Genomic DNA, 27,356 nt, shown 5'->3' with positions numbered 1-27,356 from the left:
TGTAACTCCCTGTGGGTGAGATGAGTTTTCTGAAGGCATACTATATGTACATGTATGTGTCGCAAGTACACATACATTTTATGCCATCTGGCTGGAGTTGCTTTGCCATGTATATTCCAAGTCAATGCTGTAAAAGTAACAGTCATGATCACCAAAGGCTCTAAACTAAGGCATCACAGTTCCAGTAGCCCACCTATCCCTCTTCCCGTGCCCCATCATGTTGTCACTCATCATAACATAGGAACCGTTTACAATGAAACAAGCATGTAACATAACTCCTGTGTCCCAGGCCTGTGCACCGAATGCACCCTTGCCACAACCCCATAGAAAGCGTAAAATATACACAGTAAATATTAACAAAATTAACATGTCCATTCGGTATCGATGGTGGGGGAAGAGCAAAATGTCCGCAGACTGAGCCCATAACAGTGTCTCGGGCCTCCGGTACCCCATCAAGTCATATAACAGGTGTTAGCAATAGGGCAATATTACCTAGAAGGAAGAGAGCTGTTCAGTGAATAAGTAAAAAACATATCAACACAGTATCTGATTACTACAGGAATAAACTCTTCACCTATGCTGCACCCCGCTATTCCCCCCCCCCCCCTTAGAATGCACTATAGCCATCCAATACAACCGGCCAGACCCGGACACAACATTCCAGCCCGGGGGGCCACAAGGCCCATCACAGATCACCTGCCAATCATGGTGTAAATTGCGGGCCCCGGTTAATATCCGATAAGGAGAGTCCAGAGCCCCCAGTCTCTGACTCGGAGGCAGGTGGTTCCTCAGTACATAGCAGTGTGAAGGGATTATACTCATGTTGGGAAATCTCCATGACAACACAGGCTTGCTCCTCTCTCACCATGTCTCGGGCGGCTTGGAGACCAACAGCCTGCGCCTGTGTCTGCGAGATTTTGCCACCAACCAGGTCACCGCGTCTGCGACCTGTTCCGGATCTGGTTTGATATGTCTAGCGTGCAACCATAAGCAAGCCTACTCCTGCATCAGAAAGATATAAGTTTTAACTCTCTTGACAACGCAGAGCTTGGCAGGGAACAGAAAAGCATATTTGAAGTTCAGTTCTCGCAATTGTTGTTTAACCTTCTGAAAGAAGCTCCTTTGATGTTGAACCACCACAGTGAAGTCTGAGTAAGCCGTAATCTGAGCATCGTTAAAGTACTAAGGGCCTTTAGAGCAAAATAACTGAAGCAATAAGTCTGTCTCTAATTAAGCATCCGTGCTATAATGAGGTGAGGACTCGCACCCAGTGGGGGTGGCTTGCCAAAGGTCCAGTGTACCCTTTCTACCGAAAACAATTTTGGGACCTTGTCCAACAGCACCGTTGTCATCAAGCAGCCCTCTAGAAACAACTCAATACTAGGGCCCTCCGCTCACTCAGGAAATTCCAAAAATCGAATATTATTTCGGCAGGATTGCCCCCTCTGCATCCTCGACTCTGCAATGCAGCAAGTTTACGTCTTGTTCCATTTTCAGTAGGTGGTCCTGCAGCACTTGTACTGATGGTTTCGGGGGTCGCCACTGTTCATTCTACCTCATCCACTCCATCCGACAGTTTACAAAGATCATACCTCAGTAAACTGACATTTTTAGAAATCACGTCTATTCTGGCCTCTAGAGATGTTTGGGTATCTGAGATAGCTTGTAGGACTTTTTCGAATTGTGCAGAGTGAGTGTGCAGGGTAGTGCTCATTTGTAGTAGTGTCCAAAGTGGGATCTTTGAGCGCTGGAGATTTAGGGGCATGATCTCCGTCAGGGTGCATGGCCAATTTATTCACCTTAGGCTTCATCATGATGGGAGTAGAAAATGCCTCCAAACAGGATAGCTGCAAGCCAGGGCGCCCCTTGAAGCGTGTCTCTAGAGGACCACCAGAAGGGCAAACAGGGAGCCCTGCACCTCATTATAGGGGCTGTAGGGCTGGCGAGCAAGCCACTTTCTGATAGGCAGAGGTGATTAATTATGTCCCCAAGGCCAAGGAGGATGTGGTTCCAGACAGCCACAAGCTGTTGGACACCAGATGTGGGCACAGGTCACATGCACAACAAAATAGGAGGGGAGCAGAGCTAGATGCCCCCCCCCCCGCTCACCTCAGCCAATCACAGGTCAGGCCCAGGCTGCCATGTGCAGGAAACCAGGCAGCATCCCAAAAGTACAGGCAGTGGATCTCCAGGTGCTACCTATTCCACCATAGCCCTCCAATCCGGGCAAGGCCTCCTAAGTAAACTCCAGGCAGATGCAAGCGTGACTCAACGGGGGGAGAAGGAGAATGCAGTCTCTGGCATGCAATCCTTCTACCTTGGAGGCATATCAGCACACCTCCCTGGTCCGGGGGCCTGCGCCTTGTGGCCCCTTATCTCGCCCGGGTGCCTGCTAATACTGAGATGATCTTAGGTAGGGCTCGAGCCGTCCTATTACCTTGCGGGTCCCTCGCAGAGCAGCCACCCTCTACCAGCAGCCCGACGAACTCTAACCTCCAGGTCATTAGGCTGATTGCATACTGCAGCTTCCAGGAAGCCAGGTACAGTGGCACAAATCCACGCTCCTTATAGGTAGGCCGCACGATTCCGGAGCGTGACCGTCGCCCTCGCATGCAGGCAGCGCTGCCGTTTATTGCTGCCAACTGCCCCAGGGCACATTCCAACATCTGGGGGACCCGGATGCCACAAGATAATGGTGAATAATTGGTGGGCCGATCTCGGAGCTAGCGCTCATGCAGCCGCCCAGTCCACCATCCTGGCCACACCCCTAAAGAGGTGCAACTTCATTTAGAATCTTTTATATTAACTTGTTTGCTCTTACAGAAATCCAGCCTTGCCAAGTGCCATGCAACACTTTTTAGTGCTGGTGACCACATCACAACACAACAATGCATTAATCATGCATAATAGTGCCGCTGGGTTTACTAGAGTACAAGGCACAATCCAGGGGGCTCCATTTAATGAAAGCATTGGGTTGCACTGGCAGTGATTGCACTGTTATTTATAGGAAAGAAGCCCGGGTTTCTTCCAATGAGTAAACCCAGCCTCTAAACCACTCTGGATGGACCATGTGGTATGTCTAAGGGAAGCCTTTCTGGATGTACCATGTAGACTACCTAAGGGAAGCTTGATCGGGTGAAACATTTAACAGCTGGATCATGACTATACAGATGGTAGAGTTTCTCAATTGGCCCAGGTAGATTGAGGCTGTGGACAGCAGCTTTGTTTTATTTCCTTACATGCCCGTTGCCAAAACAGACAAGTGGCACCTCTCATGCATGACCCTCAGTGATTTATACAGTGGAGGACAAGAAGACATTTTGAGTTAGGGCCTCTTTTTGACATGGTTATCCCCCCACTTTGTGCCTGATATTGATGTGCCCTAGAAACTGTAGTGCCCAGGGCCCCTGCTAACCAGTTTCCCTGGCCCGGAGCTCTTTCCCTAAATCTGTTGTGATGCATTGGCACAATTGGATACACCCTTAACTACCACTGTAAGGCCCTAGTAAGTGGGTACCTATGTACCCAGGGTGTTAGGTACTAGGGGTAGGCCCCTGAGGGCAGCAGCACTGGTTGTGCCACCCTTGCGAGCCATGCATCCAGATGCACCCAGCACTGCCATTGCAGGCTGAGTGTTCTGGTGCAAACCTAAAACTCAAACTTGACATGGCATGTGTGCCTGTTCACCATACACTGCATTTACTATGGGTAAGACACCCCTCTGGCAGGCCTTATAGCCCTAAGGCAGGGTGCTCCATATTATATGTGAGGGCATAGCTGCATGTGTAACATGTCCCCCACTGTGTCCTTGCCAAACCTGGGATGTAGTGAGTGAACAGAGCAGCCATTTTAATACATGTGCTGGACACTGGTCAACACGAGTTTCCCAGTTACATGATGGCCCCTCTGAACCCTGGGTTGTTTGGTATCAAAAACTCAAAATGATAAATCGAAACTGCTGCCAGTCTTTGATGTATCCCTAAATGTACCCAGGGGCCACATTAGAGGTGCCCCCCTGCAAAAGCTAACTATCCTGGTATGGTTGCTAACTGGTCCTATTCAGCTGCCACCACCAGACAGCCAAAATACAAACCTTGGGGGAGAGCTCTGCCTCTCCAGTTTGTGAGACAATAACCTTCCTGGGTGGAGGAGCTAACACCCCTCACTCAGGAATGTGTTCTGTCCTGGCAGTGAGCTTCAAAGGGCTTACTGCTTTTGAAACTCAACCCCAAAGCCTGCTGCCAGCACCAGCTTGCATCCCCCTTTGCAAACACTCACTTTTGGCGGGAGCAAAGGTTGGAAACCTAATAAAGGGTAGGATGAGTGTCCTCACCTGGCATGCACCACCCCTAAGGTGTTGCCTGCAAGGTGGACCCTCTTTTTCAGTTTCCTCCATCTTGGAATAGAGGAAAATAGCCAATGAGGTTTAGGGCAGTAACCCTTCCCACAGGAAGTGGTCACTATTCTGGGTGTAGCCACCCAAAGGTAAGTGTCCCATTGGGCACTACCATGTTCCCCCTAAAACGCCCACTAAATTTAGTATTTAGTGGGCACCCCTAGACCAAGATTTTAGATTTGAAAGGACAAAAAGGACCAGTACCAAAGATGCAAAGCAAGAGAACCGTGGACCTGCTGCACCACGAAAAGGTACCAAACCCTGCTGCTGCACCAAGGACCCTCGCCGCTGAGGAGAAGCTGGACACTGGATGGACCCCTACAATCCATGGGGACCTCCAGGCTTCACTCATCACCCAAGATCTCCCTTCTCAGTGGAGGCACCACTCTGCAACAAAGCAAGAGCCAACAAGCCAGTGATGGTCACTTCACTGACTGGCTGATAGCTCCTGAACCAGAAGTCGCAGCCAGACCCAATGACACACCATCGACCACCAGGACAAACTCCACAAGTGTGCCGAGTTTGGTGGGACTTCGCCCTCCAGTGGTTGAGTTGTGCCAATACCCCAGGTACTGGTCAGTGCACATCGGAAACCAAGTAAAACAGCTCCCCTTAAGCTGCAACTGGACCAGAAGGAAGCCGAAGTTAAGGGACTTCAGGAACACCCAAGACCTTCTGCCAGAGTGCCCCCGTTGGCCTGCAAGCGACCCTGCCCGTGACCTGCATCTAGACCAGAGAGGCATCTTTGTGCACAGCCCTTGGATCAACAACTCGTACTGCACCCAGCTGCCCTGCAACGAGGAACCAGCTGTGCCCCAATGGTCCGTCTCCCCTTGCAACCTTGACACCGTAAGGGGACCCCAAGGCACCACTTTTAAACTTGCCCCTGCAGACCTTTTCCAAGTGGTCCCTCGCAGTGGCCCTGCACCAGCTCCAAGAGATTTTCCAACGCTGCATGCACCTGCTGGATCCAGAAGCCCCCTAACTTCTCCTGCTGGCACAGCATGCCCACCAATGACTGTGACCAACCTGCCAAAGCTGAACTTGGTAAAGCGAACGTATGATTTTATATGCATTTTTACAGGTGACCTTCCATTGATTCCTATGATGAGTAAATACGCACACAGACTGCATTTATTAAAACTTGAAAAACGAATGACTTAAAAAGTACTTAACCAATTTTGATAATCTTGGTTTCAAAAATGATATAAAAACCTGAAGTATTTTTATAAATTGATCTCGAGTTTTTCCTTTGAGGATGTGAGTCACATGATTGATATTGTGAGCACAACAAATGCTTTGCACTTTCCCAAGATTACCCTAACTGCTCGACTAAGCTACTTCAAATTTTAAAGCATTAGGTGATCTCATGTTAGCCTCTGGAAACCAAGGTGTAGTTGCCTGGACTCCATACACTAGATAGAGGACCAACCTCCTACAGACATGCTGGTAGGATTGTACTTTTCCTTGCAGAGAAAAGTTTCAGTGACACATTTTGATCCATTATATCAAAGCAATGCGTTTTCATTAATAAATCTACTGCAATCCAAAAAGGTGTGTAAAACGTCAGGCAGTTCATCACCCGCACATAAGTCAGAAATTTGGAACTGATTAAAGGGTTTATTTTAAATTAATACAATGCGACCTACCTTCTAGAAACTGCAGTTCATGCAGCTTGCAATTGCCTATCATGTGAAAAAAAAGAATATTGTGACTGTTAAGGAAACGAAAAGTCAATTTGATTTGAAACCAGATGTTTGGAAAATAAGGCACAAGCAAAGCAGCCACAGTGCTAAAGCTAAGGTGATAATCTAAATTAATTGAAGCACATACAAAGAAAATGAGTGCTGATCAACAAACCTTGAGAATTACTATGCCCCACAAATGATGTCTTAGTCAAGTGCCACAACTGTGGCAGCAGTCTTGTGCACATGAAATAAATGGGGTGCGTTGGCATCACAGATAAGCTTCCAGCTATACTTACAGATACACAGTTTCAAATTTAACAGCACCAAAAAGAGAAGTCCTGAGAGCGCACCTACTGGCAACTTCAGTTTGCACTAGTAATAAACAAATGATCAGATTTTTGCTCCCAGACTCTTTATCGATCAATCACTGTCAACTGACTGCTGTGAAAACCACAGACAAATGTGAGGAAGCAGATCGACGAGAAAAAAGATCCGAGTCAATTACCAAAACAATTTGTAAAAAAAAAAAAAAATAGTTCATGTATCCACCTCATGGAATGGACACCCGTACAACATTTCAAATAAAATGTCACATTTGCTGATACTCTAAATACAAACCTAATATCATACTGAGATATATACAAGATAGGATGTGGTGTAATAGTCAGAGCTGCAACTTTGAAACTGAGGAACCAGGTTTGAGTCCGGTGTCAGCTCAACATCCTGTGATTCTGCACAACTCATGTAATCTCCTTGTGTCTAAAAAAAAGAGGAATGTGACCTTGTGTGTTATAACTGGTGCTCATGTGAAGCTCTCCAATACCTTTGCATTGAGTTGTCGCTATACAAAACTGCAAACAAGAAACCAAAAGTGGCAGCGATAAGGAGGAGAAATGCAGAGAGGGGTGCGAGAGAGAAAGCAATATGGGTGCGAGTTGCACCAAAGTCCTAAAGCAAATGCACTTTCACACAAATCAAAACAACAAGAAGGCAATTAATGCAAACTAAAAACACAAACAGTCTCACAAACTGCTTTAATATTAATATTTAGTGCTTTTTTTTTTTAAAGTAACATCCAAAATAGTAAAAGGCTGCACACAAAAGTGACGATTGAGGAAATAAAATGCTGATCTGAAAAAGTAGTAATACAAACACTGCAGTCACGCGGATTACTTTACTAATCCATGCCATTGAAAAAGCCATATTGAACAAAGTGAAAGTTAAAAAAAAAAAAAAAAAAAAAATGCTTATTATTATTCTAAATGCAAAACTAATATACCGAATAATAAACAAGATAGGATGTGGCACAATGATCAGAGCAGCCGACTTTGGAAATGGGGAACCAGGTTCGAGTCCCGGTGTTGACCCAGTATCCTGTGATTCTGGGCAAATTACTTAATCTCCCTGTACCTTAAAAAAGAAGGAATGTGACCTTGCATAATGCCAGCGGGGTGCTCATTTAGAGTGCTCCAATACATATCGGTGGAGATGTCAATATACAAAACTGCAAACAAAAGGAAATAAAAAAACTTCAGGAATAAGGAGGAGGAAGAGAAATAGGAGAGGGGTGCAAGAGAGAAAGCAATAAGGGTGCGGGTTGCACTGAAGTTCTAATATACACACACTCACACCAAAAAACAAAAATGGCAGTGAACACAACCTACAAGCACTGCAGTTACATGGACTGCTTTAATAATAGGTGTCATTGAAAAAACTTCTATAGAACAAAGTCAAAGTTTAAAAAAAAAAAAAAATGCTGATCTGGAAAAAATGCTGATGCAAAAAATGTTGTCCAAAAAAAGTGAAATGTAAAAAAAACAGTGATCTAAAAGAGTGCAAAATAGCATTAGGACAAAAATGTAACTAAATTAATTAGTACTTTGTCCATGCACCGGAAAAATTAAAGGAAGTTATGTCAGGCATATGGTGGCCAATTAGGAGGCAACTAACAAGAGTGACAATTGAGCCTGCAAATGGTAAGTGATAGCGGGTCTCCAAGCCCTTCACTGTATTCAGTACCCTGCTGCGACAGCACATGCGCGTGGTTAGGTGAGACTTAAAAAGGCTGCATGCAGTCTTCATGAAGTTACTGGAGAGTAAGTTATTTGCTCAAAAAGGAAATATGCTACTGTTATAAAAAATGGTTATTACAAGTACCCCTAACTTCATATCTATAGTGTAAAAGAACTATGTACAGATTTATGATGTTGCTTAATATTGATTCAGCAACATTAGTTTACATCTTCTGTGATAGAACCCTTTCATCCCATGTAAATAAATGCTGCCCATTCACATGACTTTCTACATTGAGATGTTCACTGATTCAGGGTCCTTGTGACATCTTGTCCACTCATGACATGGGGTTTTATTTTTTTAGGAAGTTACAAATGATTCGAAAATATATGTTGGTGACCTGTAGTCCAGATTATTGCACAGAAGGAAGTAATACAGTACATCACCTCTGACTGATAACATGATCATGACCGCTTTTTTTCCTCTGACTGCGTAGTGTCACTGAGTGTCACACATGTGGCAATTAAATGTCACACAGACAAACTGAAGTAATGGAAATGTCACACATAAGCATACTGAAAACGTGGCAGCTATGGAAATCATTTAAAAAAAATAGAAGCCAACCCCATTGGCTCGGTCAGTGATGCCATTTTTGTAATGATCATATTAGGGTTGTTCATTTAGACTGTGCAATTTGCTATTGATGGTTAAAAGAGATCTCTATAAATAGGTGATGTAACATGATAAACATGCTTATTTTAGGGTTGAGCGCACAAGCGCTCTGTCCCTGTTGTAATATCTCTTTGGGCTTTAACCACACCCAGGTCATGCCTGTCACTTTCATTGGTTCGTGGCCTTGAATTTAGAATCTGCTTGTTTTCATTAGTTAAAGGCATACATACGTCATGCCTTTTCCAGTGTCTTGCCCACCTACACAGCAACAGTGACAACACACTAGGCTCCATGTTTTCAGCCCGGTTTCTGCACTACTTTATCTTTTTATTTTCCATGCAGCGCAATCGTGCTGGGTTTTACTTAGCGCGATCATGCTTGTTCCCCCCCCCCCCCCCCAATTTATGTGGCAAGAAAAGTCCGGTTAGGAGTTTACAACGCTAATACCTCTAACTCGACCAAATGCGAGACACGTTGCATTGCAAATGCTTGTTTAATAGTATAGCTTATTCATATATAAAATGAAATAAGTGAAATAATTTGGAACGGTAGAGAGCTGTGTCCAGGCCGTAGGAATCTAAATCGTGTCACACACAGCTCTTTGCTTACATGATTTATATAAGTTTTATATGTAATACAATATATACATGGGTACATTTTTGAACTTTTGTTGTCATTTTTATTGTGTTTTTTCTCAAGGCATTAAGTATGATGCAGAAAAAGAAGACAAACAACTTCAGGAAGCTAAGCAGCGGGAGCTATCCAAAATCGAAGAAGCTCTACAAAAAGCTGCTGACAAAGGTAACGATTACACACAGACGGACATTTTACATTTGTATTTTCATTCGTTTGTTATTAACATTAACATTTTACATTCTCCGTTTGCTCTTGCCTTTGCAGGTAGATTACACGTTAGTGATTGATACTGTATAAAATCACTCTTTCAAGTTGTAGACACTGGATAGAAGGTGCTAAACTGATAGTTATCACGTTTTCATTTCATTCTCGACTCTTACATTCATCGCTAGAAATGCATGTTCCCTGTGTTGTTAAATTTCATCCAGTTTTTTCCATAAACGTTAGATGTTTTTAATGATAGCCTGTTACGATGAGGTCTAGCTCTTTGTCTAGAATAACTGCAGCACAGATCTAATAAATTCGCCCAATTACAGGTTGATGACCAGAAAAATAATTATTAAAAAGGCATGCAGATGCACTTGCAATCCATTCAAAGAACAGCGAGGAAGACTCTTCCCCTGTGACCATGCGGTGATTGGCATTGTCATTAAGAACTGTGGCGAAAACCAGTGCAGTGAATTTCAAAATGTGCCTCCAGTTAGCCTCACTCCTCCTCACTGTCATTTCTTGCGATTTAAATTCATTTGCTGATCCATTTGTTGATTTCCGGAGATAAGTATATTTATATTGTTTTGACAGTAACATCGCAATTTTGCCAAATACATTTTCATTCTTTTGAGGTAGCTCTAGCTTGTTCTAATTACGACAGTAAAGTACACAAAAACTACTTGTTTATCTTCCAAACCCCATTCTCAAATCCATTTTCAAAGTTTCTCAGAAACCGTGAAGGATTCAGGTAAAAATATGTCTTTGGAGTGTGTCTGACTCTAGAAAATTCACATATTATTGAACACGTGCATTAGTAAGTTAATTGGTGGAAGGTGCAGCACTTGCCCTTCCCCACTCATGGCTGCTCACCTCGTATGAGGCAAACTGTGTCAGCTTAAGCCGTTTTGTTCTCCATCCTTGAAGCCATCACTTTAAGGGGAACCTGCCTTTAGGGGCATTCCTCAACCTTTCAAGCCCTGTTTTGCTCGTTCACTAGTCCATGGTGGTGATCTCGTGACAGAGTCTGTTATTTAGAAGAACCCTTTCCTGGAAATAATCCTAGTCATTGACATTAGTGTTTTTTGTTGATATATTGTCACTAACGCACATCTCGCTGGTCCTCCGGGTTCTGAAATGACCACATGCTGAAGTCTCGATTGTGTTCAGCCCACCAATGCCCCATTCACGGTGTGTGTTTATCTGGTGCAAATCGCACCGCCCTGAGCAGCTCATTCCGAAGGCATATACCACAGAACTACGAGATAATGTGTTAATCTGTTGTCACAACTTTTGGCAGTAATGAACAAAATATATACTGTTAGTTTCCCACTAAATTGCAATCAGAGGTATGAAAATAACAAACTTGCACTGTCATTGATTCTGCAAATGTTGTTATCTTGTGGGTTTACTTTTTTATTTCCATACATAACAGTAAATTCACAGCTTTGAATTCTGCTTTTTATACTTTTGCTACCATGGGATGAAGGATTGCATCCCGCGGACTGCTATAATCTGGAGAGCTTTGTTTACACAGAAAACACAGCTGGTGGGTATGCATGGTTATTTCAATGTTAACCATTTGAATCATTTTCACACTTCTTTTAAACTACTTTTCATATGACATATAAAGAAAACCATTTATAATTAGACTGACCTACCCCACATACTTTGCTCGTCACTCATTGTAAATATCCGCCATGTTACTTGCCTATTCGGAAATCTGTTGCATTGAAACATTCTGGCATTTGGCATTTGTTTGTGCATTTGTCGTAAATGTGGGATAATATTGATCTCATTCCTCCTCCCATGTATTCCTTTACTTTTTCTCCACTGGAATAAGAAAACTGTGACTTCGGTTTTGCCTCAGCATTAGAGTTTTATCAGCGTGACAGTGTTATGCAGTTTGTTGTAGTTTCAGTTTCCAATATACAGTCTGTGCTGGTACCTTTCCATCAGCATGAAAGGTTGTGTGGAATTGGGTAATTGAGCTTTTCTTGCATATCAGCTTCTCAAATGTCAAAATGTATAATGTCTTGTCATTCTGCTCTTCGTTTAGTAATGTCTATATAGTGTATATATTTTAAAAGTCTTTTTTTTTTTTTTTTTACATTTTACCAATGTATAAACATGTTTTTAAATATTTATATTGTTTTTATGCATTACCACAAGGCACATCCGTTTGCAAGAAGCCATCAGGTAACATCTCCATGTTTTTTTCAGTAAAGTAAACGTGCGTCACTATTTAAACAACAACTTATTAGAACAGTTCATATCTCAACCTGTAACTTAACTACACGTGGACACGGGCAGGTAATTTGTATAAGATTATTCATATGTACGATGCGAGGGCACGTAGCAGCTCAATACAATTTCGCTGTTATAGGGAGGAGCCCAGGTTTTGAAAGTACCACATGCTTAAGTCTCAGTTGTGCTCAGCCCAACAAGGCCTCATTCAAGGTGGGCGTTCATCTGGTGGGAATCACAGCAGTGCCCTAAGCAGCTCATGCCAAAGATCCAAATCATCCAGGAGCTTAGGGTCAGTGTGTACTAGTTTCATTCGAGCTCCTCTGCTTTGCATTATTCTGCCACATCTTTCAGCCAGTCTTCCACCGTTGGGTTCTGTTACTTGGCCAGGGCATTATCAGCCACCCTCTGGTCAGCAATGGAGTAAAATCCACAAACTTCTTTATTGTTGGGCTTTAACAGGAGGGACCTCCATCCTAAACAAGTAGCCTTGCAGACTGTCTCACAGCTTCAAACCCAACCTATCTCTGTATATGTCTGCCACTCGTTCCCTGTAACTCTGGATATGTGTGCATGTCCAGTGGTGGTATGTTGCTCCATTCTGACCACATTTATGGAATTCTAATGATTTAGTGTTGTCTAGTCTATGAAGCAAGTCTGGCATTGTATATGTACGGTGTATAAAGTTGAACTGTATTAAACGGAATCTGCCATTGCTGGATGCCGTTTAAGAGCTTCCTGCCTTTTTTGGTCCCAGAAGTGCGCATTAAAATCAGTCTCACTTTTGTTTTGTATGCAACAGGGGTCTAGTTATGTCACCTCGGATTGCTCGGTATAGGCGTGTTATTATTCCCAAACCCTTGTCTGTTTGTAAGAGTATTGTCAATGTTTCTGAGCTCTGCGGTTCGCTGTCGTGTGCGTCTCATGTGTTTTTTGGGGCACCCTGAGGAGTGCCCAATAGTGCAAGAATTGACTGTCTCCCACTCTGACGAGTTCTTTTGCTTGGACCTATGTGGGTAAATGTCCGGCTACATGCATCCCCCGACTTCCAGTGCCTCATATTGAGCTCTTTATCTGCTTAAACCCAGGGAGATCCCATAATGGCGTTGTTCGAGAGTAAGGAAAGCTGCGACCCCCACTGAGCACCAAACATATTCCAGACATTCAGTGAAAGACACAGGATCGTTCATCAGCCAGCTGCATGGCCTTTCCGCTTTAGATAGTTGTGTATGTTCTGACTGTGTTTTTGCCTCTTGTTGCAGGGCTCTGCCTATACCATTTTCCCCCACCATATCAACTGCCATAAATTACAGCTGGGAGGCCTGATATTACTCTCCCTGGACCGGAATATAGAGCAGTCCCTCCTTTTAGTTATCCTGTACTATATAAAATTTTACCCTGCTCCTCTGCTTTACCCACACTAGGCTGATCAGTGCCACCTTAAGTTTGATGAGCATACCTTGCGGTATCAGGAACATACTACACTGAAATAAATACAAAAACCTGGGGAACACTAGAATGTTAGCTATTGCTATTCTGCAAACCATTGATAGAGGTAGATCTATCCAGTAGTCTAGCCTACCCTGTATATCCGCCAGACATTTAGCTGGGTTCAGTGATATCCACCTTCTTACTCACTGGCCACCTGTATCTCCAGATACCTAAATGAGGTACATTCCGAGGCTAGTCCGACAGTGGGAGCTGGTCTTCTGCAGCCCCACTTAGTCCTCCCACACAGTATATGTAGGAAAGTAGCATCTTTCTGACATGATTACCCCCACTTTTTGCCTGCTGTCAGTGTGTTTAGACTGTAGTACACTGAGCTCCTGTTAATCAGGATCCCAGTGTCTGTGCTCTCCCCCTCTAAATTTGGTTGCTGGTAAACGTTTACACCCCACAATTGGCATACTGGTGCACCCATGAAGGTCCCTAGTATATGGTACTTATGTACCCGGGATAGTGGTACACCAGGGGACTCCCATGGGCTGCAGCACGTATTGTGCAACTCATTGGAGCTCCTGCCAACTGTGTCTGAAGGCCTACCATTGCAGCCTGCGTAAAATGGTGCATGCACCATTCACCTCAGATGTAAGCTTGCCTTATATCATGGTCACTGCACTTAGACACTAAGTCACCCCTCTGGTAGGCCCTTCATGTCAAAGGGCAGGGTGCATGACCCTAAGGGTGAGGGTACCCCTACAAACCCCAGACTTCATTTCCTTGGCTTTGTAAGTGCTGAGAGCCATCTTAAGGTATGTAGTGGACACTGGTCAACACAAGTTGTCCATCTACATAACGGCTTCTCTGACCCTAGGCATGTTTGGTATCAAACGTGTTGGAATCACGCAACTACACCAATTCCAGTGCTAGTTGCATGATGCCATGGACTCTGGGGGTTCTTTGGAGTTTGGCTGCTAACCCACACTGCTTGCCACCCCAGACACTGTTCTGCCCTCCTGCTGCTGAACTAACTCAAGGAAGGGAAGTCCGGACAAAATATTTCCTGCAAAGGAGAGGTGTGACCACCTCCTCCTTTGAAATAGGTGTCTCTGGGCTCGGGTGGAGAGGACTCTGAGTGCCACCAGACTCCTTTGAAGGGCACACTTGTTGCCCTCCTTGCATAATCTGGTTTGCACTAATTCATGAACCCCGGTTCGCGCTCTGGCATGAAACTACATTAAGCGCAGGGGAGTGAACACCCCCATCCAGCTCCTCCCCTAGGGAGGTGCACAGAGTTCTGCCAGGTGGCCGGTTAATTGTGCCAGTTTAGAATCTAGGTGGGCAGAAGCCCCTTGGAGTATCTGACTGGTTAGGCCAGGTACATGACATCCCTGACTCTCTCCGATAGGTAGGTCACTACAGAAAATTACCAACCCCACTTTTAGGGTTACTTAAGGGCTCCCCCGGGGGGTGGGTCCTCTGATTCATTGAGCAAGACTCTTCAAGGAACTCTCTGGAATTCATCCTCTGCTTCTGGCCTCTGGAACCACTGCTGGTCTGCTTTTGGAACTGAAACAAGACTGTACCCAGTTGGGAGGGCCCCCACTGCAACATTGTTTCTCCAGCAAGATTTCTGAAACATCCGTGACTGTGCATCCTCCAGGGTCACAAGGACTCTGCCTGCATCCAAGAAGCAAGAAGGAATCTACCTTGGAGTGAAGGGGTCACGCCCCTGCTTCTGCAGTCATCTCAAGATGACGACGACTGGCTGGTGGATTCTGATGTCCCCCGGACAACGTAAAGCCTCTGCTCAAAGGTGGTGGTTGTGTGGGTACTCTCCCGGTCCAATCTGTCTTTTGGTCAACTTGGGACATGGTGGACCCTTGATGCAGCCGCTGGAACAGAATCCCTGTGCACTGAGACTGTTGCTCTTGCCAAGGCTTGTTGGTTCTTCCTCCAAGAGGACCTTTGAGCTCCTCGAAGCCCCAGCACTCTCAAATTCCAGTTTTAGCTTCCACTCTGCAAAACCTGTAACGTGAGACACCTGTTTTGTTGTACTGCTGAGGCCTCCCTGCGACTCCCTGTGCCTGCTACCAGTGGGTTCTTGTGGCGGGCTCCTCCAACTATGGCTGGCTTTCCTTCCTGATGAAGGCCTGCCCTAACTTCTCTCCAAGGGTCAAGTCACTAGGACCTTGCTGGTCCTCCAAAATCTTCAATCTTCCTTGCATCAGCAATTTGCATTTGCCAAGGCTTGTTGGTGGTCCTGCTGGCCACTGACCCTCCTGCAATCCAGTGGCCGACGTGGGACAGCTCTTGGCCAACTCCAAGGCTCTTCTGCACCCCCTTGGACTTTGCAGTTTGACTTCTTCCTTCACCCTCCTGCAGGAACTTGACCTCCCAGATGTTAGGCATTGCCTACCTGTATTTCCTGGATATCTCCGAGTGATCTGGATACTGTCCCCTTTTTCAGGTTCTTCACATCTGGAATCCACTCTTGGATTCCACTGAACTGCTCCAAGAGCCCCGACAGCAGCTGGACAATCGAGGCTTCCATTGACTTTAACAAGGGTTTCCGATGCCACTTCACCCCTATGCACCTGGGCTCACTGGTGTAGTTACTCTGGTCTTATGGGTATCCACTGGTGGGGGCACTTTCCAACCATCCTTGTACCAACTGGTTTCCTCCGGTTCACCTGGAAGTGTCCTGAATCCATAAAAATCTGACTACGATAGCCCTGGGTTAGCGTATGGGACACCTGGCTTGATAATAACTATGCAGCCTGGCACCTGTGGGATTTCTAGTACTTAACTCTGGTAATTTGCTACTACACCAACCCCTTAGATCCTAACACACTTGCCTTGGTTGGGCACCTCTATTCTTATAACCCTTTAGTATATAGTTTGCCCCCCGCCATAGGGCCCCATGTATTTCTATGCTTTTTAGGGTCTAGCCTGTGTCGCATGCGCTTGCGTTATGCTAAGCGAGACGCTTTGGTAATTAAAAAGGGCTCAGAGCCCTGTCCACGTCACGTCAGTGTCTGTCATTGGCTTGTGGGCTTGCCTGTTAGAATTTGCTTGATTTCATTAGTGGAAGGCATGCACATGTCATGCCTTTTCCGGTGGATAGCCCTCCTCGAGCGCACTGACCAACTACAGAAAACATGCGAGGCTCGCTGTTTTCTGTCCGGCTCGTGGACTACTTTTTCTCGATTTTCCCAGCGCGATCTCGCTTGGCAGAAGTCAAGCGCTTTACATAATATCGGCCCTGTTACACAGTTAATTGCACTTTTTCGGGTTACTTACATAAATGCACTTTTGCTGATAGGTTTGATTACCAGTGAAAAGTCGGGTTAGGAGTTTACAACGCTATCAGCTCTAACACGGGCAAACGAGAGACCCTTTGCATTGCAAATGCTTGTTATCTTTGTTGCTAAGTGTATATGTTGTGTGTTGATATCTCCAAGTGGTGATATACCAATTTTAGTATAACTTTACTGATGTAATAAAGAATATTTTATTTTTCCAACACCTGGTGTGGTTCTTTCTTGCGATCAGTTACTGACTGACTATTGCAGTATTGCAAGTGCTTTACACTCCTCCTAGATAATCTTTAACTGCTCACCAAAGCTACCCCTAGAGAGCTTTTACCATCTGGATACCGAAATACAATCACTAATTGTTGCCTGCACTCAGTATAGGGTGCCACACCATAGGTGTACCATAAACTGAGCCAGCCTCCTACAGTATATAACTGATTTTTGTTTGTTAATTTTGAGGCTGGACTACTGCCCAAATATTTCCTACTCCCCAAGCAGAACATTCAGGAATATCCTTGGATTAGTTAAGTATACTAACAAATTGCCTGCATATAATGACACGCCATGCCTGCCATCTCACATTCTTATTTCCTAGTCACTTAAGACATAGGGGGTCAGTACAATCTCGGAGGGGAAACCCACCGAGATAAGCACTGATGGTCAACAGAAGACCGCCAGTGCGCAGAACACCCTGCCGGCCACATTATGAACATCCAGCAGGGCCTGAAGATTGATGCCAGCTCCAAATGGAGCCGGCAGCAATGTAGCAGTGCAGTGGGTGCAGCAGCACCTGTCGCGCATTTCACTGCCCGTAAATCGGGCAGTGAAATGTGTGAGGGGGGCTGTGCATGAGGGCCTCTGCACTGCCCATGCCAAGTGCATGGGCAGTGCAGAGGCCCTTAATTTCTTTATAGGCTCAGGTAGATTATCTGATTTGCCCAGTATCACAGTATGTTGAGCTAATGCTGGGACCTAAACCTGGTTTCACAATTTCAAAGTCCGCTAAGGCCACAACCTCCCCTTTTGACTGCAGGAACTGATATGGGGCAGGGAAAGAAGAGCAGAGACTCATTTATCCCACCCTGTTCCATGGAGGGCAGGGGAACAAAAATAAACTGTGGAGTTCCCTCTGCCTTTCACCAACCCCCCCACCACCCAACTCTCAGGTCTTTTCCTCTGTCCCAATACCCTACAAAGCAAGTGATAACTGTTTCCCATCAGCAGCTCAGGGACGTGCATGCCCCTTGACTGCCCCTTGACTGCAGGGAGTCAAGGGGCATGCTGTGACAGTCAGACAGCCCATTGTCATTCTGCCTCTGACAATTAACCAGCTTCCCTGACTTCATTTGCACGGGGTCAGGCTCAGCATATGTGTGAGAAAGGTGTTATAGCAGCCTTTCATGTTATGCACTTGTTGGCATCGGAGATGGCAAAATAGGTTGCACTGTTAGACTGCAAAAGCAGCCCATTAACTGCCCTCAGGCACAGGCCCATCGGCAGCTGCCCTATTGCCCTCCTTGCCAATCCCAGTCTGGTTGTCCACCCCGGCCTACACTTCGCCCATGAGATGCATCAGATGAGGACCATACGCCACTGCTGACAAAAATATATATACACTGTGAAACAGCCCACCCCAAACTAATTGTTTGGCACACAGATGCTCTTCAGGAGTTAGCCGTCATCACGATCTACCGAGCTGGAGGGATGCGAATATTGTGCGCACAATTTAATTTTTTTTGTTTTTTAAGGCGGATGCATTCACGGTTTCTTAGAAGCTCAGGGATGCCTACAGCACTCCTAGGGGACATTTTCTGACATACATTGCTGTGCAACTGGTGGTTGCCACACAATGGAGACAGGGGCACACTGAGCCACCCACAGCACTGCCATTGCATATGACTGTCCCATGGTGGCACACACAAGTTTATAAAAGCCCTTTACAGTGCCTTGCTGACTCCCCACCTCAAGCCCGACATTAAAGTCGACGGAAGCTGGGTACTCCATCTTGGGGCAAAAGTTTCTGATAAAAAAACACAAACCCTACAGCAGGGTAAAGGGGTCTCACACAACTCACTTTTTCGCTTCACACAGTTTAATTATTTATATCAAATATCTGACAACAGGGTGCATAACATGTATGTGCTCAGCTGTTCCCTCTAAGTGCCCCAGATGCAGAGCACTGGATGCGGGCTTTTACCACATGCTTTGGGAGTGCTCGGTGATTGAAGGAACCTACCTCCTTACTGGTTGGTGGCATGGTTTCGGCATTCCGTAATCCTGCTGGTTGGACTTTTGCCCTAGGCCAAAGGGGGGATAAGTCTTTGCACAGGTTGATCAACCTGGCATTTATCTTGTTAAAGGGGCAGATTGCGATATCATGGAAATCCCAAGTGGCCCTTGATGGCTTGGGCATGGGCTAAATCTGACGTCTGTAGCTATAGTGGGGCTGGGGAGAGTGATCCGGGACCTATATGTTAGGAACTTGGAAGCAAAGGACAACATACGCCACCCTTAAGCGGTCTTAGGCACACACCACCCTTACACATTCCTGTCAGTTTTAGTGAGCCTGTTGGTGTCCGAATGGTGTGTTCTGCGGAGTGACCCTTTGGGACATTGAGTGCTTTGGCACTGCTATTGCCTGCCTTGCCATGCTCACAATATAGGTGAGAATCATGCTGTGGGCTGTGACACACACACTACATGTGTAGCCCCTCCCCCGTAGATTTCTTTCTGTACCCCATCACATGTTACACCGGCCCCTCCGTGATGGTAGGGGCACAGTGGACTGGCGGCTAAGGACTGGCTCCCTGCCCCCCTCTTTAGACACCCACTTTGTGAGGATTTGCCTTCATGTATAATGACATATGTGGGTGAGATGGTGTTTTTTATGCTAACTGTATTGCTGAATACCAGGTGACGTTTGTATGTCAACATATGCATTTATAACTCCACTGTGTTTGTTCCTGGTTCTGCCTTGAGTGCTAGTCCTACTGTTGATCATGTTTCACTTTGTAAAACGAATAAAAAATGGAAAAAGAGAGACTGTTAATTCTTGTTTTTATACAACTAAAATATCAGAACAAATGGCTCAACATGGAATTTAATGGCACCTCACAAGAGATTGAGCATCACTGTCTTGAATGTAATGCTCTGAGTAGAGATAAAGTGTTTAGCATTTGGTTGTTCTCCTTTCAAAATCGACACTCTTAAAACTAAGATTCCTCTCATCACATCTGTACTGATGGAGTGTAGCTATGTCTCTATGCTTACTATTTTGATCCTTTATTTATCTGACCATCGCAAATCTTTAGAAAAAATGAGTCATCAGCTTTGTTACCATCAGTTATTTGTTGCTGGCTGCTATACAAGTTTTATTTCATAGCGCAAAAGAAATTAACATATTACACAGTTTCATAAAAAAGATCTTTGGTTAACTGATGCTGCGGTTGTGTACTAAGAACAGTTATTGACCAACAATATTAAAAAAAAAATATATAAAAAAAAACTTAAGTCCCTTATATCTTAGATAAAGGAATGTTATTAGAATGATGCAAAGCAAATAACTGCGAGTTTCAAGTGATAGCCAGCTATGGAATAATACCGCCACCCCCTCTCGCACCGAGCACATTGCTCAGAACATTATAAATAACATAAATTGAGAAATTAATTATTTCCCTAACACACTGCCATACTTCTCTAACACACTGATGCATCTTACATTAGAGTTTCAGACTTAATACAGTTTACTTCAGAAGAGATGGGCAATCTGACAGATGATGAGAGCATTGGTGTGGCTACAGCACCATGGCTAACATCTAGATATTTCTGTAGATAATTTATATTCTGGTGCAGTTCTTCTCGAATGTATCACTCTTTAGACATTAAAAGCAGTTGTCTGGCTTTTGGGACATTGTGAATATTTACTTGCCCTCCCCATTGCCTTCCTCCTAAAAATTATTTTGAAAAAGGCAGCTACAGTGACTCGCAAACAGATCACATTAAACACCTTAAATGCAGTTTTAAGGCGGGGGAACCACGCTCAGCATCAACATATCTCTACATTGACTGGAAACAACTTTAATTACAAGTCAGGATGCCTATTAGGAAAAGAATAATCCCTTTCAATGCAAGGTAACAATGGCACGAGAATACCATGAGTATTTCACTTGCGTTTTGGATTGTAAACATGATGTGATGACCCAGTATCTTGACATTGATGTTTTGTCTTGTAAAACGTATTATCTACCACCTTCTTTGAACCAACCAAGTCCTACCTTCTGGTAGTTACTCCTGTGGGGCTCCATCCAGCTTTTGTGGCAGAAATTCCTATATGAATTTCAATGGAACACCCTAGAAAATGTTCCTTTCATTAAGAAATACGCACGAACTATCATAGGATCAAATGTATTGTCATGTATGTTTTTTCCCAAAATTATGTAGTGATCAGTCTCCCTGGGCCAAAAATATCAGAAATCAAAAAGTGTTTTTAATACTTATGTGCAATTCAGCCATCACTGCAGAGATATTAACAGCAGCTAGATTACAAATGGCTCGTTGGCCATTTACACAAGGAAGTCTTGTTAGAACTTTTAGGCTTACAGATAGAGATGGGTGGTGAATGTTTCTGTACTTCTCAGTAACCAGATCTAGCTATATACAGCTCCCCATAGAAAGAGGAATGAGAAAACAGAAACGCTGGATAGCACCAGTAAGACTTGTTGTACTACAGGACACTGACGTCTACAGGTAGTTGTAGATATATAAAGAGGAGATGAATATTTGTAGTACCTGATTAATTTACAATCATCTATCACATATTATAAAAATTATATACCATCATAATATCTGTCTGAGACTCCATTTCAGTGAGAGCTGATATTCCTGACACATAGACTAATACAGCGGAACAAAAATGTAGTTCTCTACTCGTCCAAAATAAATCAAAATAATTACTTATGTTAATTAAATATTGTTTTTCAAAAATTACTCCAGTTCTTAAAATCATTTTTTGTTTAGCTTTCATTTCTAGAACCACTTTCAAAGGAAAACTATATCCAGCATTTCCCAGTGGTCTAGTAGCAAGGTACGAGCTGCAGCAACCAGGGGCGGCTCCTCCTTTAGGGCAGAGGAGCTTTGCCCCACCCCACCAGCAGCGGCAGCTGCAAAACCTTTTCATCAAAACGATAATAAACTGTGTTTATTATAGTTTTTTTTAAGTTTTTTTAAATGGGTGGGGCATTGGGAGTGACAATCACTTGAGGGGAGTGCACAGAGCACTACCCTCAGAGCGGGTGTGTGTTTGGCCGCCTGTCTTGGTCCGGCCAAACGCGCATGCGCAGTAGGCTCTCTCCAGCTCAGCAACACAGTTGCCGGGCTGGAGAGAGCCTGCAAGGCTCCCAGTCTGCCTGGGAGTGCCCTGGCTGGGCGCTCCCACCAAACCCGACACTGCTATGAGCAGTCTCAGGATTGGCCACAGGAGCCTGTGCCTGCAGCTGGAGCGACGGACCGGAGAGGTAATTTTTTTCTCTTAAGTTTATTTATGTATTAAATGTCCCCCCCCTCACTTCTCAACCCTCCCACCGGTGCCGCACCCACCCTGCCTCTTTAAAAAGCAGCAAGCGACCATTGGCAGCAACAAAGTGTCTGGATTGCTTGGCAAGTGAATCACAAGGAAATTTGCCTCCACCATTTCCGCACAGTGTAAGAATTCAGGAGATCCATGGGAAATGTAGTTTTCATTCAAGCTCCAGTTTGTAGAGTGTCCTTCAGAGACACAAAGCCTTACACAAAGGAGTGAGGGGCGACATTCCGGGCTACCAGAGTTTGAAGAATACAATGACAGCTTTCATGGTTTTTCTAAACTTATCTTCTCTTATATGTCTCTTAAGATCTTTAGAAGAGAGATCAAAATGTCAGCTGCTTCAGCTCTCATTAGATTATTTTTTTTTTCCCAAAATTTAGGGAACCTATTTCTGATCTATCACCTGGCTTTAGACCTCAGTTTTACTACTAACCTTTATAAGTTGAATCAACCAACGGTCCAAAAAGCTTAATGTAAATATGTGTGAGAAAAGTTGTAAATTGTTAAATATTGCCTAATGCTACTTCATAAACTTTTAGTTTTTCTTCAAACTTTGCCAGTGTTGTAGGCCTCATGGTGCTGTGCTCTGTGCTTTTTGTTAAGATGTGTTGTGGCTCTAGTTTAAACTACGCCTGAAAGGCTGTTTCTAAAGGTTCTACCTGAAGGTGGACTCAATGTTTGTTGTCTTGTGCTTAAGATCATTTATTTTATCTCCATGAAAGGTGGGCCATTCGAATTTGTATGGCACTGCATTTTGTTCCTTCATGACAGCATTTCTCGTTTGCATAGATGCTTTCCATTTTTTGGCACATGACTGTTTTTAAGGCCAAGTTCTTCAGTCACATGAATTCTTCAGCAGTTGCATCCTTTCTAGAGGCTTCCTGAATGTGTGGGGAAAGTGGTCACAGCCTGCTTGTTCCCAGTGAATGGCAACCTGTTACTTGCCTCTGTCACTTAATCCCCATAATCCCCAACACAAGTGATAGTCTTTTAGTCATTGATCCTGAGCTCCAAGACTACGTAGAAGGGCCCATGAAAATCAAATTCTTGAGACTGAAAGGAGGATAAAGAAACCCCCACACCCTCCACGAGCTTTAGAAGCTTTTCAGGGAATAATGTTTGTGTACATTTCAGAGAAGGAATTATTTTAAAGATTAATATTATCATATCAGAGCAAAGACTCTAATCCTAGCTTTCTGGTGGGGTTCTCTCACTTTCACAGACTCTTCAAATCAAAGGTAATATTTAATACGAGCGCTGGTTTACTTATGAAGTCATTGATGATACATTGATTTTATACAGCTATTGTGTTCCATGAAAGTTACGAGTATTCTGCCTGTTGCAAACGAGGCAGGCAGGAGGCAACTCAATTACACGTTCCCTTGGACTTTTATCCACCCCTGTGTTCCCAGACGAATGGATAAATGGGAAAAGTAACTTTGAAGGTATACGCTGCACTCTTCATTGCACCATGCTTGTGGTGTTCTATCAATTTTTATTGTCCTTTGGTTGCTTTTCGGATTGATAATACAGAAGGTTCATCACCACTACCTAAGGCACTGTTGAGGTGGAAAAGTCCCTCACATGGTAATGTACTGATGTCTGGATCCCTAATCCTGATTCTCTTGTTGTCATGGGCAAACAAGAACCAGGCATGTGCACCATGACATTGTCCTCTCTCACGGATTGTGGTCTTGTTGGACGGGCAGGGGGGGCCAAAATCACTACCCTCATGTATGAAACTGGCTTTCTTTAGTGTGCACTAAAAAGAAGTACACAGTACACAGTACACAGTGCAGAGTGTCCAGTGGATCCCCAATTGGTTTACATAGGCAAAAGTAGATAATGCTAACACTCTTTAGTGGTAGTGTGGGTGAGCAGTGAGGCTTATCAGAGGGCAGTGCTAAGCATTTGCTGTACTCACTGATGCAATAAATGAGACAGACACTTAAAAAATAAATCAGAGACCCAATTATTATAATACTTTTTTATATATGTTGTGAAAGCAAGAACTTTGTTTGCAAGTAAGTACTGTTTTTATTATCAATTTTCACAGGTAAGTAAAACATTCAAACCTGTACACTTTTACGCACAGTGCAATCCTATGGAAGGAAAAGTCAGTGATGCAAAGAGGCAGATATTCGAATTCAGGGGTTCACCTTCTGGGTTTGGAGTCATAGTGGGCCAAGGTCCAAAGTACTACCAGCAGTTCTTCGGGAGGTGCACAGGTTTCACCGGCAGCAGGGTGCTGATGGGGTTGTGGCTGGGCGTGCTTTGGTGTGGGGGGGAGGTGACCTGGAAACAGTCTGTGATACTTTGGGACAAGTCAGAGAACTCCACAACAGGGGCGTGGGTCATGAGGTGTCTTAGAGAAGGGGTGCAACTGGTTCTTCAGTGGCCGGGCGGCTTGGGTGCATGGTCGTTAGGATGGCTGGGCTAGTGCTCAAAGATGTTCCTTGCGGGCATGGATCAACAGCTGGCAGGAGCAAAATCAAGACTGCTGGACCACTCATGAAGTGGGTCTCAGTGGTGCTGTCACCCTTCGACGGCTGCTCAGTCCTGGTGTATTTGGAATCCAGAATGGACTCTCACTGATGGTGCAGGGCATCTGGTACCCCAAGCATTGGTGCTGCATGGCTTTGTTTGATCTTTGTGTCTTTACACTTGGTGTGGAGACAGATCTGGTCCTCCAGGGCATGAGCTTTCTCCTTGTTGTCTGTGGCGTTGGTCGGGCCAGGGAGCTGCAAGGCAGGGGACTGGACTCTGCTTGTCCGTGCTTGTGGTCTGCAGGGAAGTAGCTTCTCTACTCCAAGGAAGACGGGTGGTGATTTCCAAAGTGCTGGTCGGCTACCTGAGGCATTGGTAGTTCTCCAGCTTAGAGGAAGTCACTCTGTCACAACTGTCAAGAGATTTGCAAGCAGGCAGGGTTTCATGCCAAAAGTTCACAGCTCTTCTGCTATTGTCGCCAGGCAGTGACTGTTCTTTATCCTTCTCTTGATCCATCGAGTATGAGTTCTTGAGTTCAAGAGTGCCACCTAAATACTCAACTTAGGGGCATTAAGGGGACTGCCAAATAGCAGCCAAAGGGTTGCCTCCTTCAGGGTGACTACACCCTCTGTATGACCACTTCCGACAGAAAGTGGGCATAACCAGGACCCTAAAATGCATATTCCATCTAATACAAGATGGAGGAATTTGAAAAGTGGTGTCTACATCAGTTAGTCCACTGTAAAGGCAAGACTGGCATGATGTAGACACACCTCCTTATCTTACTAATTTTCACACCCATCTTGCTGCCAAGAAGTGGGGTCAGGACAGTGGGATGGTCCTCTCCTCCATCTCGAGAGACCTGGGTCACATAACACAAGCTTCCCACCCTCAAATGCACATCCTGCATAGAGGAGCTGTCAACACTGCCGCCCAGAGTAGGCTTTGTTCCTGGTCTCTAAGAAGACAGGCTCTCACTTTAGGAGGTCAGAAATTATGTGTCTGTGGTGGCTGAATTGGTCAAGACCAATCAGTCCACACACTAGCAGTTGGTAGGTTTTTCAGGGGGCATCTCTAAAGTGACCTCTGGGTGCATGTATTAATACAGCCATCACTGGATTCAGTGAGGGTTTATTAATCTGAGATGTTTGATACCAAACATCCCTATGTTCAGAGAAGCTATCATTTAGCTGGGGAACTCTTATTGACTTATGTCTAAAACTCGACAAAGAAGTAGCAGGGGCATGTACCCTCATGCAGATATGTTCTTGCATGTGAGAAAATGCACACTGTCTTAGGTCTGTAAGGCCTTTCGTAGGGATGACTTACAATTATCATATGTAGGGATAAGGGACCTGGAACACAGGGATTTGTAACAGGTCATGTTTTCACGTTTGTCTGCAGCAAAAGACACAGCCTGCAATGGCAGCACTGTGTGTGTTTGGTGAGGGGTCCTTTAGGGTGGGCCAATTCGTCCTGCAGCCCTTAGGGACCTTCTTTAGTACCCCAAGCCATAGGTACCAGGGGTACAATTTACTAGGGACTTACAGAGGGTGCTAAAGGTTGTGCAAATTGGGAAAAGCAGCTGTACAAGTTTGGGAAAGAGAACAGGCACTAGGGACCTGGTTAGCAGGAACCCAAAACACTTCTAGTCGAAATTACACCATGTACCATGCAAAAAGTGGAGGGTAACTATGTAAAAAAAAAAAAGTCATTTTCATACATGACCCCCCTCAACTCTTTCTTTCCACCCTGGCTGTGAGGTTTCAGGACTAAGACAAATGGGCTGGCTCAAGGGCTCTCAGAGTGCTCAATGACTCCCAACTCCAGCATCTTGCTTACTTCAGCTTCGATGCTCTCTTTGACATAATCAGACTGCTTGTAGATGTTGCTATTGATAGGTAGGCTGTCCCCACTGACCTCATCATGTGTACACCAGTTGATACGGCCAGGGATTAAAGAAAAGAGTATAGCTTACTGATGCAGTAATTGCCAGCAGTCAACCTGCTGTTGATCAGTGAGGGTGTCTGAAAAGACCACTCCTTCAACTGATCCATCTTTACGGTTGTTGGGGAGGAGGTCAAGGAGAGGTTCAATCTCTGCTTCTTGGCCTTTATCAGTGAAGTGATCATGAGCATGGTCATCTTAGGCCTGTCATGATAGGGTTTAAGGCGATTGGCATGGATGTTGCTCTTGGGGTTCATGCAAAGGCCAAATTCCACCAGGGAGGTGACTGACCCTTTTCTTTCTAGGATAGGGTAGGGCGCACTTCATCTGTTCTGGAGAGCCCTAGGAGCCACAGTCTCCAAAACCCACACCTTTTGCCCTGGTTGTAACTCCATGAGTGCAGCCTTTTGGTCATACCAGAACCTCTGGAGCACTTGGCTGACCTCAAGATTTTTGGATGCTTTTTCCCTGTATTCAGCCATTCTGATGGATACAACTACCTGTGGATTCCTCACCTAATGAATAATTCCTCACCTAATGAATACTCCCATGGCGCCAGCATTCGACGGAAATCTTCTTACTAGTCTCTGCACGTCGACGAGGACGTCACTCTAGCCCACGCGACGCCGTCTGACGTCCTACAGGCAATAAGAGGTCCTCGACGACGTGCGGACGTCAGTTCCCTTTTTTCCGTGCATTCGAAACGGTTATCTTCGAGGGAGCAA

General features: G+C 44.8%; 1 protein-coding gene across 1 annotated transcript in view; it reads left to right on the top strand.

Moving 5' to 3' along the window:
- LOC138284568 (intermembrane lipid transfer protein VPS13C-like) overlaps positions 1–27,356 on the top strand; it is a 953,192-nt gene that overhangs the window by 264,806 nt on the left and 661,030 nt on the right. Inside the window, exon 5 of the mRNA XM_069223471.1 lies at positions 9,469–9,570. Coding sequence (XP_069079572.1) covers positions 9,469–9,570 — 102 coding nt within the window. The remainder of the gene's footprint in view (positions 1–9,468; positions 9,571–27,356) is intronic.

The sequence above is a fragment of the Pleurodeles waltl genome, chromosome 3_1 (genome assembly GCF_031143425.1).
Source record: "Pleurodeles waltl isolate 20211129_DDA chromosome 3_1, aPleWal1.hap1.20221129, whole genome shotgun sequence".
Lineage (NCBI taxonomy): Eukaryota > Metazoa > Chordata > Amphibia > Caudata > Salamandridae > Pleurodeles > Pleurodeles waltl.
The sequence above is the reverse complement of the archived record's forward strand: the minus strand, read 5'-3'. Positions and strand labels throughout refer to the sequence as shown.